The 12,217-nt window shown below is 46.2% G+C and overlaps 1 protein-coding gene across 2 annotated transcripts in view; it reads right to left on the reverse strand.

The window, feature by feature from the left end:
* Nucleotides 1-877: 877 nt before the first annotated feature.
* SARC_05364 overlaps nt 878-12,217 on the reverse strand; it is a gene marked incomplete at both ends in the record, with an annotated part of 12,443 nt that continues 1,103 nt past the window's right edge. Inside the window, 15 exons of one of the 2 annotated variants that reach the window (XM_014300776.1) lie at nt 878-1,079; nt 1,361-1,544; nt 1,892-2,010; nt 2,220-2,420; nt 3,163-3,248; nt 3,881-4,063; nt 4,521-4,626; nt 5,117-5,377; nt 5,835-6,203; nt 6,420-6,782; nt 7,574-8,289; nt 8,864-9,082; nt 9,835-9,931; nt 10,543-10,612; nt 11,177-11,281. In XM_014300776.1, coding sequence (XP_014156251.1) covers nt 930-1,079; nt 1,361-1,544; nt 1,892-2,010; nt 2,220-2,420; nt 3,163-3,248; nt 3,881-4,063; nt 4,521-4,626; nt 5,117-5,377; nt 5,835-6,203; nt 6,420-6,782; nt 7,574-8,289; nt 8,864-9,082; nt 9,835-9,931; nt 10,543-10,612; nt 11,177-11,281 — 3,229 coding nt within the window. Of the gene's footprint in view, nt 1,080-1,360; nt 1,545-1,891; nt 2,011-2,219; nt 2,421-3,162; nt 3,249-3,880; nt 4,064-4,520; nt 4,627-5,116; nt 5,378-5,834; nt 6,783-7,573; nt 8,290-8,863; nt 9,083-9,834; nt 9,932-10,542; nt 10,613-11,176; nt 11,282-12,217 lie in introns of both variants that reach the window. The other variant, XM_014300777.1, reaches the window with a different exon arrangement.

The raw sequence follows: 12,217 nt of genomic DNA on the forward strand, positions 1-12,217 counted from the left end.
AATTACCTTTGGACGTACATCTCTGTGAATAAATATCGCGGTGACATGTCTGGCAGGTTGTTTGGTTACATTTGGATGTACACCTCTATGGATAAATGTCGCAGTGGCATGTCTGACAGGTTGTTTGGTTACATTTGGATGTACACCGATGTCTCCTTTAGTGAGCCCGATGACACCATCACGACATGCGTAAATTTCGTTTGCCCAATTGTCACCGTCGTTTCCTAACCCAGATATTCGACGAAGGAGATGAATGTTAAATTTGCGCATAGCCTCCTCTATGTAGGCCACTAAAATAATTACACACTCTTATGTCTTTTTAGATGATGGCTATGGTTTGAGATAGTTGTTAGATTCGAGATAAACTCGGGGTTTGAGACGAATGATGGGTTTTAGATAGCTCCCCAACCACTCCGTCTGGCAGATGCCGTACAACATGACCCACCCCTGCGCTCATCTCCATGTCTGTTTGCCAGCGCATGCATTTCCGCAACAATTGGGCACTTAACGATTATCGCATATGAATACACACGCTGTCTTCACATTTAGACTACGCGTACATGGCTGTCGAACTCGTGCAATACAAGATTCTGCTGTATATATATATATATATACAGTGATATATATATATATATACAGTGATATATATATATATACAGTGTATATATATATATATATACAGTGATATATATATATATACAGTGATATATATATATATACATATACAGTGATATATATATATATATATATACAGTGATATATATATATATGTATATTTAACAAGTGATTTATGTGCATCAATGGATACTTATACTCTTCCATTGATATGGTGACACACGCGTGTTGCACGCTCGTGTCCCATTTCTCCCTTTAGCATGTTAACCGTTCTTTATTAATCTTTATAGCAGTCTACGTCCTTCATCCTCCCCTCATTCAAACACATGTGTCGCCTCATTGGTGGCGAAGGTGTCCATCAAGCGCACAGCCAATTGCGTCGCCAACAGAGCGTCTACATCTGCGATCCAATCAGATGCCGCGTCTTTGGCGTTCCCAGAAAGCGTGCGTGCAGCAGCCACAGCCTGCAATGGTGAGGTGAGTTGTGGTGTTGTTAGGTAGGTATCGGGAATCAGCTGAAGGGATACCGAGACAACCAAGTCGACCCCTTAGATACACAACTGCGAGAATATATACACCATATATAGAATCGAGTAAACACTTTGCATTCATAAGCACACACACACACATATATATATATATACATAAACATACATACATACATATATATATATATATACATAGGGATTGTACACCTACACCAAGAAATAATCCGAAACAAAGCACAGACAAAATACGCACGCACCTTCTTCAGATCGCCCTGGTCCAACCAGAACTCTACCCGTGCCAGTACGGTATCAGTCTCCTCAATCACTTCGTTTTGTGCTGATCCTGCCACTACTACTGGTTCTCGGCGGAAGGTCAGTGCGTCAGCCACACAGGCAGCTGTGTATGTGGCCACTCCGGATACAAAATTACCCGATTTATCCCTGTGAATACAGGATAAGGGATGGGTTGGCGTGTGTGATAGTATGGTGTATCTATCCGTGTGTAGGCAATACGCCATATGCAACTGCGCATGAGCACACAGTTGCAAAGTTACACGTAGTATCCAAGTCTTCTAAATAAAAAAGAGAGGGGGATAATAGAAGGTTGATACAGGCGGATTGTTCCTTGGTTTCGACAATGGCCACCCACGTCACTCTGTGCGCGTGGTTGCACACGAGCGCTTAGAGAGGACCCTAGCGCGCAAGCAGGCTAACGTCTTTCATCATAAAGATATATAACACTCACACAGACCCCTCAGACAACTCTCATAGCTAAACACGAGACTTACTCTGGCATGAGATTGCTTTTGCGTAGCGTAGGTCGCAGCCGTTTGAATTGGCTCTGCAGCTGTCCATAGTTCTTCAGCGGTGACGAGAATATGACATCTGGAAGACATTTGACGGCCATCTGAATGCAGCAGACAAAGGCAAACAGGGTTAATGAACTATGTACATGGCTGTATATGATTGTGAGACCATGACATCTGGAAGACACTTGACGGCCAATACATACAAACCATCGAGCCTATCTATACATACCACAGTCGCACGTGTACATAGGCAGTGGCCAATACATACGCAAACCATCCGAGCCTACCTATACATATCTATACTTACCTGGTACAGATTATCCTCCTCTTCAATCCCAGCCTTGGCCTTGCCCACTGTGCCTGCAAGTGCCAGGGCATCACGGTCTACAGCCAGAGGCTCATTACTGTCGAGTGCGTGCTGTATCGCTGACCTGCCCAGGTACATCGCGTGTAACCTGCGTGCGGAGCCCGAAGCTTCCTTTGACTTGGTCAGTAGGGCGTCGAGGTTCTGGGATGGGTTGGGATGGCATTGGGTGTGAGTGGGTGAGTGTGTTAGAGGGCATAGCATGTTGTATCTGCACATCAGACTACTTGGATACACAGGGGTTATACCCCCAAACCCTGAATCTTATATACAGGATTTAAACCCCAATACCCTAAATCTTATACACAGGGTTTAAACCCCAAAACCCTATATACAGGGGGGTGTACAGGAACGAAACAATGTGCACTGCCACACAGGCAGTTGTTACACACACGTGGCAGTGGCTCTAAGGGACAGCCTATAAACACAGACATCCCCAATACGCCAAATCAGACGCATTTTGAAAAGCAATCCACCATATACACAATACAAACGCCTTCCGAAACCAACAGCCTGGCAGCCATATACACAACACAAACGTCTTCCGAAACCAACAGCCTGGCTGCCATATACACAATACAAACGCCTTCCGAAACCAACAGCCTGGCTGCCATATACACAACACAAACGTCTTCCGAAACCAACAGCCTGGCTGCCATATACACAACACAAACGCTTTCTTAAACCAACAGCCTGACTGCCATATACACAACACAAACGCCTTCTTACACCAATATTTTTTCTTGGTACGTTTCAGAAGGAGACTCGGTACTAGTCTAACTGACCTGCAGCCTGGCTGTCACATACACAATACAAACGCCTTCTTAAACCAATAGGTTTTTTTTTGGTACGCTTCATTAAGAGACTCGGTATTAATCCAACTGACCTGCAGCCTGGCTGTCATGGCCTCAAGTGCCGCCAGCCGTTCCGTTCGCTCTTTCGCCAGTCGTTGCAGGAGGGCTTGCTTTCCGACTACACACAGAGGAGAGATGTGTACATGAACAATATCAGTACATGCGAAGCTTGTCTTTTGGTTGTGGGTAAATGGTTGTGTATATGCATGGGGGCCCTATTCAGATATGTAGGTATATATACACCTGCATGATCATGCATGTAGAGATATGTAGGTATATATATGTCAATGTTTTACAGACAAGACCGGTACAATCTCCCACAAACTGAGACATGGAACGAATAAGGCTTAGGGGTATGAGCGTAAGTCTCTGTACAGCCATATCACACATACACACGGCAGTGCGAACAACCACACGGGTGGATACGGCCAGGAGAAGGGTGTTTGTACAGAGATTTGCACGTGTGCAATGTAGTGATACTAATGCACGTGCTTTACGATACCATGACCACGTGATACGGACAGCGACACACCGGAGATACACCACTCCGTACAACAATGGACGGGCTCACGTTCACAGACAAATCTCTGTTCCCACTGACTGCTGAGAAACAACATCGAGCATGCAGCTACTTGCTGTAATGTAAGTATCCGGTCATCTGTCTCTGTCATAGTAGATGCACAGGCCGCCACAAAACAAGTACTACTTCGCCACCAGATCATACGGAGGTTACACCGCACACACACCCACTTTCGTACTGGGCGCCAGCCTGTTGCTGCAGCTTGTCTTGGTAGTAGTGTTCGTACAGTGTTTCCAGCCGCTTGATGGTGTTGAGCTGTTCCTCGTTGTTCTGTGAGTGCCACACGTGCTTCTCCTCTTCTACGAGTTTGTCATGTAGCGCCGCCTCGGCCGCGACTGCCGCCTCAGCCATCTCTGTATGCAAAGAGAGTGAGTAGAAAGTCAGGTGGTGAGATGACCGACAGTAGGATAGAAAGCCTTAAAATATAAGATATAAATCATACAGGCATATATATATATATATATCTATATATTATAGAAATATATAGGGAGAAGTGGGAGCATTTAATCGATGACTATCAGGTGTACCCATGCACAAGAAGACTTCTTCTTTGCAAAAAAGTCTCTGCGCATACCAGAACGCTATAGTGCATCACATTAAACCACGAGCTGCCCATCAAACACCTCTCTGAACCGGGTCATACACACACACACACACAAAGCACATGCCACTCATCACGGCCACTCGCAAAGTCGTTTGCAAATTCTGCATCGAGCGCTACACCATACCATTCTGATCACAACAACGGAACAGCCACACGTCTGATTGCGATCTCATGAATACAGCTGCAATGCGTGTGCGTCCACATACCCTTCTCTTGAGCACGTGCCAGCACAATCTGTTCCTGCATTTGCTGCTGCAGCGTCTCTGCCTGTTGTTGTAGGGCTAAGGTGTGCTCCAGCTGCGTGGCTTCGAGCTGTTGGAATTCGGGGGGGAAGTGGGGTTCGTAGTCACAATCAATGTATATATATATATATATATATATGAGAGAAAACATAATGGATATATATATATATAAGGAAACGCCGCACGGATGTTGGAGAATGTAAGGTGAAACATAACACTCAACAAATACTGTGTAATCGACTACGCATAAAACCTTGCGCAATCGTGTGCAGCGATTTTGAACGGTTCTGCGCGAGTGCGTGTTGAAGTATGCCTACCTTGAGGCTAACTAGATACGAGCGTACTGTTTTACTTAAAATGAAAGCGTTAGAAAAAGGAATCGGTTGTACATAACAGGTGCAATGATGCATATGTGCTGGCATACAACAAAACATAGCTCCAGCTCTACATACACACACAAGCAAAACGTGCAACGCAAATACCCGTGACACGGGGATACTCCTACACAGGCGGAATACAGACCTGCGTATGAATGCATACAGACGCATGAGAACCCGTACCTTCTGTTGATAAGCCTCCTCAGCCTCCTGTAACCTATTCTGCATGTCCTTGAGCTTCTGTTCATTCTCCTGCTCGTCGAGCGATACCATGTGCACCAGGCGGTTGAGCTCATTGGCCAAGAACATCGTCTTCGCACGCCCAGCCAAGTCTGACGGCATATTCTCGTCAATCTCCTTGATCTTCTCACTCAGCCTCTTCTGAAAGAAGGTTTCTAAGGGCGCTTCTCCTTCTGCTTCGGTGGCGGATGCCTCTGAACCGTCCTGGATATCGGGTTGGGAGCCAAGATATTGGGTGAGAAAATGGGTCAAAGTCCCCAAGTGTAAAATGTTGTATAATACGACAAAGGAAAACAACGACATATCAATGCAGGATTCCAAGCTTTCGATGGGTGGAGGTAACAGATGTAATACGCAAGCACTGTGCCGCACGAGGTCCTCCCACATTTCTCCCGAGTGGCAACTACGCCATACAACATTCAAGGCCAAGTCCGGTACAAGGCTCTAAAGCATTTGAGAGACATGGGCGGTGGACATAATATCGCATATGGGTACCCCCAGTGGTGCCTACACACCTGCCAACGCTAGCTTGTGCCTGCCTACCCCTGCCCTTTAAACACACAGCTAGACACAGCTAAGCAAAGCCAAGACGCAGCCAAGCGAAGACAAACACCGCCAAGAAACAACACAGACACAGACACAGCTACTGCGTCCCACACACCTTTGCCAACACCTGCGTCATGTCCTGCTTGGCCTTGTCGGCCTGGCTCTTCAGCGCACTCGCCTTGTCGCCCACATTCTCCGCCAGCTCATCTGCGGCCTGCACACTCTCACGGATGCGTTCGCTGAGCGAGTTGGTGAGCTCACTCACTTCGTCTCCCACCGCCTGTTGGGCGTCCTGGGCCGTGCCCTTGATATCTGCCCCAACCTCCTGAGCTTTGTCCTGTACGTTGTGGGCCGCAGATTCCGCCTGGTCTATCGCATTCCCGGCCCTGTCTCGCATATCTGCAGCCACATCCTCAGCCTTATCTTTGGCATCACCAGCCACGTCAACAGCTTTATTTTTGGCATCACCAGCTACATCCTCAGCCTTGTTTACCAAATTACCAGCTTTATTGTACACATCACCAGCCATATCTTTGGCCTTGGTCACCAGATTGCCGGCCTTGTCATACACCCCACCTGCCACATCACCTGCCTTGTTTGCCAGGTTTCCAGCTTTATCCTCGGCCTTGTGTACCAAATTACCAGCCTTATCGTACACATCCACAGCCTTGTCTTTGGCATCACCAGCTACATTCTCAGCCTTGTTTACCAAATTACCAGCCTTATCGTACACATCACCAGCAACATCCACAGCCTTATCTTTGGCATCACCAGCTACATTCTCAGCCTTGTTTACCAAATTACCAGCCTTATCGTACACATCACCGGCCATGTCCTCGGCCTTGGTCACCAGATTACCAGCCTTGTCATACACATCACCAGCCACATCCACAGCCTTGTCCTTGATACCACTTGCTGCATCGCCAGCCTTATCTGTGAGCCCCAGTGTGAGCTCCTTCATTCCACGTGCAGCTATGCGTGTAGTGTCGTTAACATCAGCGGCAACCTCGGCAGCGGCCTCTGTGGCCTTCTCAGTACCCAACGCAACCTCATCCGCCACCACCTGATTTATTGCACATAAAAAGCGATATACGGTAACCGCCAGTGAGTTGGAAGGCATATTCACATGCACATATATTACGAATTAACGTAAACACCAGTGAGTCATAATGTATATTCACATGCAGATACAGTATGAATTAACGTAAACACCACCGAGTTAAAAAGTGTATTCGCATCTGATGTGATGTGGACGAGGCATTACTGCCTGTGCACTAACTGCAAAGGAGTCGTATCGCGTTGTAATGAGGTACGCAACATGGCGCATATGCTGGTGTGCACAATGATACACCGTACTTATATAGAGACGTACTTACTGTTACACACAACATACATAGAAACGTCAATAGAAGCGTGTATAATACAGTGGCAAGGTGCATTTTCTGCTACACACTACGAAAAGGTTTATAGTCACGTTCAACTAAGTTTTTTGACACAATGAAGAAAGTTGGGATTGATATAGTCCCTGTTTTTGCAGACCAACAGCGACCTGCGCATCCCTTCGAACGGTTGACAAATCGTTAGCCCGAGCCTACAGTTAGGGGAAACCATCGCAGCAACACCGATTAGATGTACAAACGCTTAGACGAAAGCGTATTTCGCGATAGTCGAACCCATCTGCCCGTCCCTCTCCACTACAGCAGTCTCGAGCCCGCACCTACAAACACACACACCACGCATACATACACACACACATGAATACCCTCTATACACACACACACATAAATACCCTCTATACACACACACTCGCAAGCAGTACTACCAAACCAGGGTGTGCAACATCGCTCGGCACACCTCAGCGGTATCGCTAGCCACGCCACTGACTTTATCCACGGCCGCATTCAAACCACCCAAGGCCACACTAACGCCATCCTTGGCATAATCCGCTGCCGTACTTGCCCCGTCCCGCGTGACCTCAGCCACCGTACTCAGGCCATCTGCACCTGTTTCAACGGCCCTGTCCAACTCCCCTTTGATCGGGTCCACCACAGTCTCATTCAGCGCGTCACCACCCGCCTCAGCGGCCCTACTAACCTCTGCCCTGGCCTTTTCCTCGCCCTTCTCCGCCGCGTCGTGGAGCTTCTCCTTCGTACTGTCCAGTGCAGCAACCCACTTGCTGGACCCGGACAGGGCAGCAGGGCTCATATTGTCCTTAGCCGTCTCCACAACCCCCTCCAGCGCCTCCTCACCCCTGTGCACCGCCGCTCTGAGTTCGTCCTTGCCGTGTTCTAGCGCGTGCTTGGCGCTGTCCAAGGCGTTGCCTTTGACAATGGCTTCTTCCACGTGTTGTAGCACATCTTTCAGCGTCTCGGTGCCATGCTCGACGGCTTCTTCCACACTGTCCTTGGCATCGTGAGCCTTGTTTCTGAGCGTGCTGACGGCGTCTGTGAGCCCAGAGGTGACCTCGCGCGTAACGGACTCCAGCTGTTCGGTACTGCCCACAGCCACACCTTGCAGCATGGCTGTGACTTCCTTGACACCATCGGGAACTAGGTCAGAAGACTCGGGTGCTACACGTGCATCGATCGAGGATAGGTGTGTTAGTATATATAGACAAAAAGATCACGAAATGATACATTGACGTATCTGAATCGTCTGACTTGTGCAATACATGGGGGGTGTCAAATGCGTCTATGTGGCAGGAGACAAGGTTGTGCAATCACAATACACAGTCGCTGACAATTGCATAAAGTACATAACATGTTCGTACATGCTCGGCCGTGTCCTTTCTGATTTGGGAACCATGGACAGGAATGGCGCTGCGGGCGTGTGTTTCCTGTAACAACCTATACGGGTACACGCTTTCATTGGCATATTATCAGCCTTGCCTCCGGCTACTCTCAGAAAGAATAGTTGAAAATTGTATACCTACTCATATCACTGAACCACACACTCAGACGCTAGTCTGATAACACCATCACAAGCACCCACATGTATCCAGTAACAAACACACACACACTCTCTCTGAGCACACCCCCACAGGTGTCTAGAAGCAAACGCATACACACGCAAGCACGCATTCTCAGCACACTCACACAAGCATCTAGAAACGACCAAACACCCACCCACCCAACCCACACACACCCTGTGGCAGCACTTCACCGGCCTTTTCGTCGAGGCCGTGGGCCAAACCCTGGGCATTTTCTTTGGCCGTATCGGCCGCATCCTCCACGTTGTCCGTCACTCTGCTGTTGACTGCTTGTAGCTCATTCGCCGTGCTTGTGCCTGAGCCTCCATACACCATGCTGGCAAGGTCCTTGGAGCTCTGCTTGACCTTCTCAACCAGGTCCAATGCCTCGTCCTCTGAGAGGTGGACGGACGTGCATACATGTGTTTTTGTTAGCTATGTCATAGTGCTGTGTGGTGATGACATCGGTGAGGTTTTCATGGATATGCGTGTGCGTGTATCTGTACTTACCACTTTACACATCTTTCTCAGAGGAATACACACTGTAGTATGAGCTGGTGCAATCGTACGCAGAAAGTTCTGTGGTTGCATCCGTATGTACACTCCGAGAGCAGCAACCCCTAGAGAATACGAGGCATGGACCTCCTGTGGTTAAAATCGAGCTCATCCACACATACACTAGCTTGACTGGTGTATATACTGGTTCCTCCCTACCGAGCATTTGCGTATACATATGCGTCTAATGGCCGTTAGATCGTTGCACACACATGTTGTCGTGCACACGGCCACTCAGCTAAGTGGTGGACTGGCAGTCACATGGCGATACACAACAACTGTGAGTCCACTATCCGAGTGTTAAACAATCTCACAGTGTCCGATGATCTAATGAACACGTACGTAATAGGTCTCTGCTACAGGGTTGTAGCGTGCTCATGAGCTCAGGCATGCACGCACCCGGCTTAGCTAAGTGTGAAGCTATGCATGCCCTTGCGTCCAGAATTTATAACTGACACGAACCACTTACTTCTATACCACACACCCTACACAAGCCTATACAGCAGCATACAGTCCCAGGCTTGCGAACCGTATGTCCTTAATACTCATATCATGACATCATAACAGAGGTAGGCATTAAATCCATGCTTACCGGCTTTATGCAGCACTGTGCCAACCATATCCTTCGCCTTCTCGATACTCTCTTCTCCGACAGGCAGGTTCTTCCAGGATAAATCCGGCTTCGGCATCTGCACGGTATGGGATAGTCGCATATATAGTATAAGTTCGCATGCATTCCCAACACGTTGAAGACGAGTCACAGCTTTCCCTCACGAGCACTAGAGCATACTCACGGCAACAGTTCCAACAACGTTAACGTTATGTCTGCGATAAAAGACTGACACTCCATACAGCGGATACCGCAACAGATATATCACGAGCGATGGGTCTAGGGTGGAGCGAGGTGAGTAGAACCACGCATACGTGTGTGGGTAGATGTATATGCTCAGCACAACAGATGTGTGTTTTGTTTGGTATACACACTTGCATGTTGTCGGTTGAGGGGATGTAGTGTGAATAAGCTTACATAACAAACGACACAGCACCTTTGCACCCTTCACATCACCGGTAGTTGTTCAGTTCATAGTAACAACGGTGCATTCAGATAGAAGTCTGCGCAACAGACGTATGTACATACACTGTACCGTACCAACCGGTGGCAAGACTCGCATTGGAGGCATTCGTATGCGATTGGCGACCACACTCACTAGCATTCAGCACCAAGCAAAGCCACAACACACAAGCCTCGCATACCCAGTAGAACAAACGTTCGCAGCCAAGACAGATATGAAACACCCACCTTAATCACAGCCTTAGGCCCCAGAAAGGCATCCAGCACATCCTTTCCACCGGGGACGTATGCTTCAAAGCTGTGATAACAACATCCAGAGAAGTCGATAGGTTAGACGGAAAAGGGTGGAGGAACTCGGATGAAGCGTAACGTACAGGCAGTAGTGCATGGGAGACGCAATACGCATACACAGCTATGGCGATTTGAGTGCACGTTTGTCTTGATAGTGTGACTATGCTTGTTCCAGATTCGGATCAATTCGTGCTACCAGGACATCTTTTTGTACTCAAACATGAATAAGTGGACAACATGACAGCGCCAAGGGAGTGCGCGTGGTATGCACTAACATAACATATACCATTCACACACACATGCACATGCCACATATGCACAATCATATGTATAAATTCATACCCAACAAATACCTAGTCATCATAATACCTAGTCATCATACACATGCACGATAATTATGAGTGCTGAGGAGATAGGGGTCGATTCTGAATAGCACAGATATAACATACCCCCCCCCTATATATACATATACATATAGTCATGAACGCGTACTGATATACCAGCCAGCGCACACACAATTAACATCCTACAAGCTAAGCGTATGTAGTAAGTATACCCCAACATCACATACTCTCTTCTGAATTTTGCATCCTCGTTTGCCATGTACACACAGTAGGCGCCACCCATCACCACCGACCCGCCAACGAAGCCAATGAGCGCAGGCAACATCGATCCCCTGAGTAGGTAAAAGCATGGACATGATAACAAGCGTAATGCGCGGTTTTGTGTAATATACTTGTATGACAAAGCGATTGAAGTAACGTATAGCAACGGAAAGTATATGATTGCCTCTGGATAGCGAGTGGTGCTGACAATAAATGACCCTCGTTTAGCGACCGTTCAGGAGGAAGAAGTGTGTGTAATATACAATTATAACACGTGATCCTTAATAATCAAAAGAACACGAACATGTATACAACAGCTATTGCTATCAAAGACATCGCATAGCAAGCCCATAATACGCAATGTACAGTAGCGCAATAGACACATATGAAAATACATACTGCTGTCAAGAAAGGACATCAGTGATTGTAGTCCTGATTTTAGGTACAGACAGAATAGTTTCATTTGAATATGGAGTAAACAGATACATAAACACACACACACACGCATATATATATATATGTAAATATATATATTATACATATATCTACATACATACAAACACACACACACACGCATATATATATATATATATGTATATGTATATACATATTAAGTACATGAATTTAGATATAAATATGAACACCTATGTATATGTATAGGTATATATATAGATAGATATACATATATATATATATATATATATAGTTCTATATCAATCTATCTATATAAAACTATATAGACATGCACATACACTTGCATATATATCACTTGCATATATATATTATGACATATAAATATAAATATACATATATATATACATACATACATACATATATATATATATATATATATTTACATGTATATATATCTATAAATAAATATGCATGTTTATACACACACACACATATATATATATATATATAATAAATGTATATTATTATTTATATATATATTATAATATATATATAGTCGANAAGTGTATGTCGAAAGTGTAGTAATTAGTTTT

Source organism: Sphaeroforma arctica (assembly GCF_001186125.1).
Source record: "Sphaeroforma arctica JP610 unplaced genomic scaffold supercont1.339, whole genome shotgun sequence".
Lineage (NCBI taxonomy): Eukaryota > Ichthyosporea > Ichthyophonida > Sphaeroforma > Sphaeroforma arctica.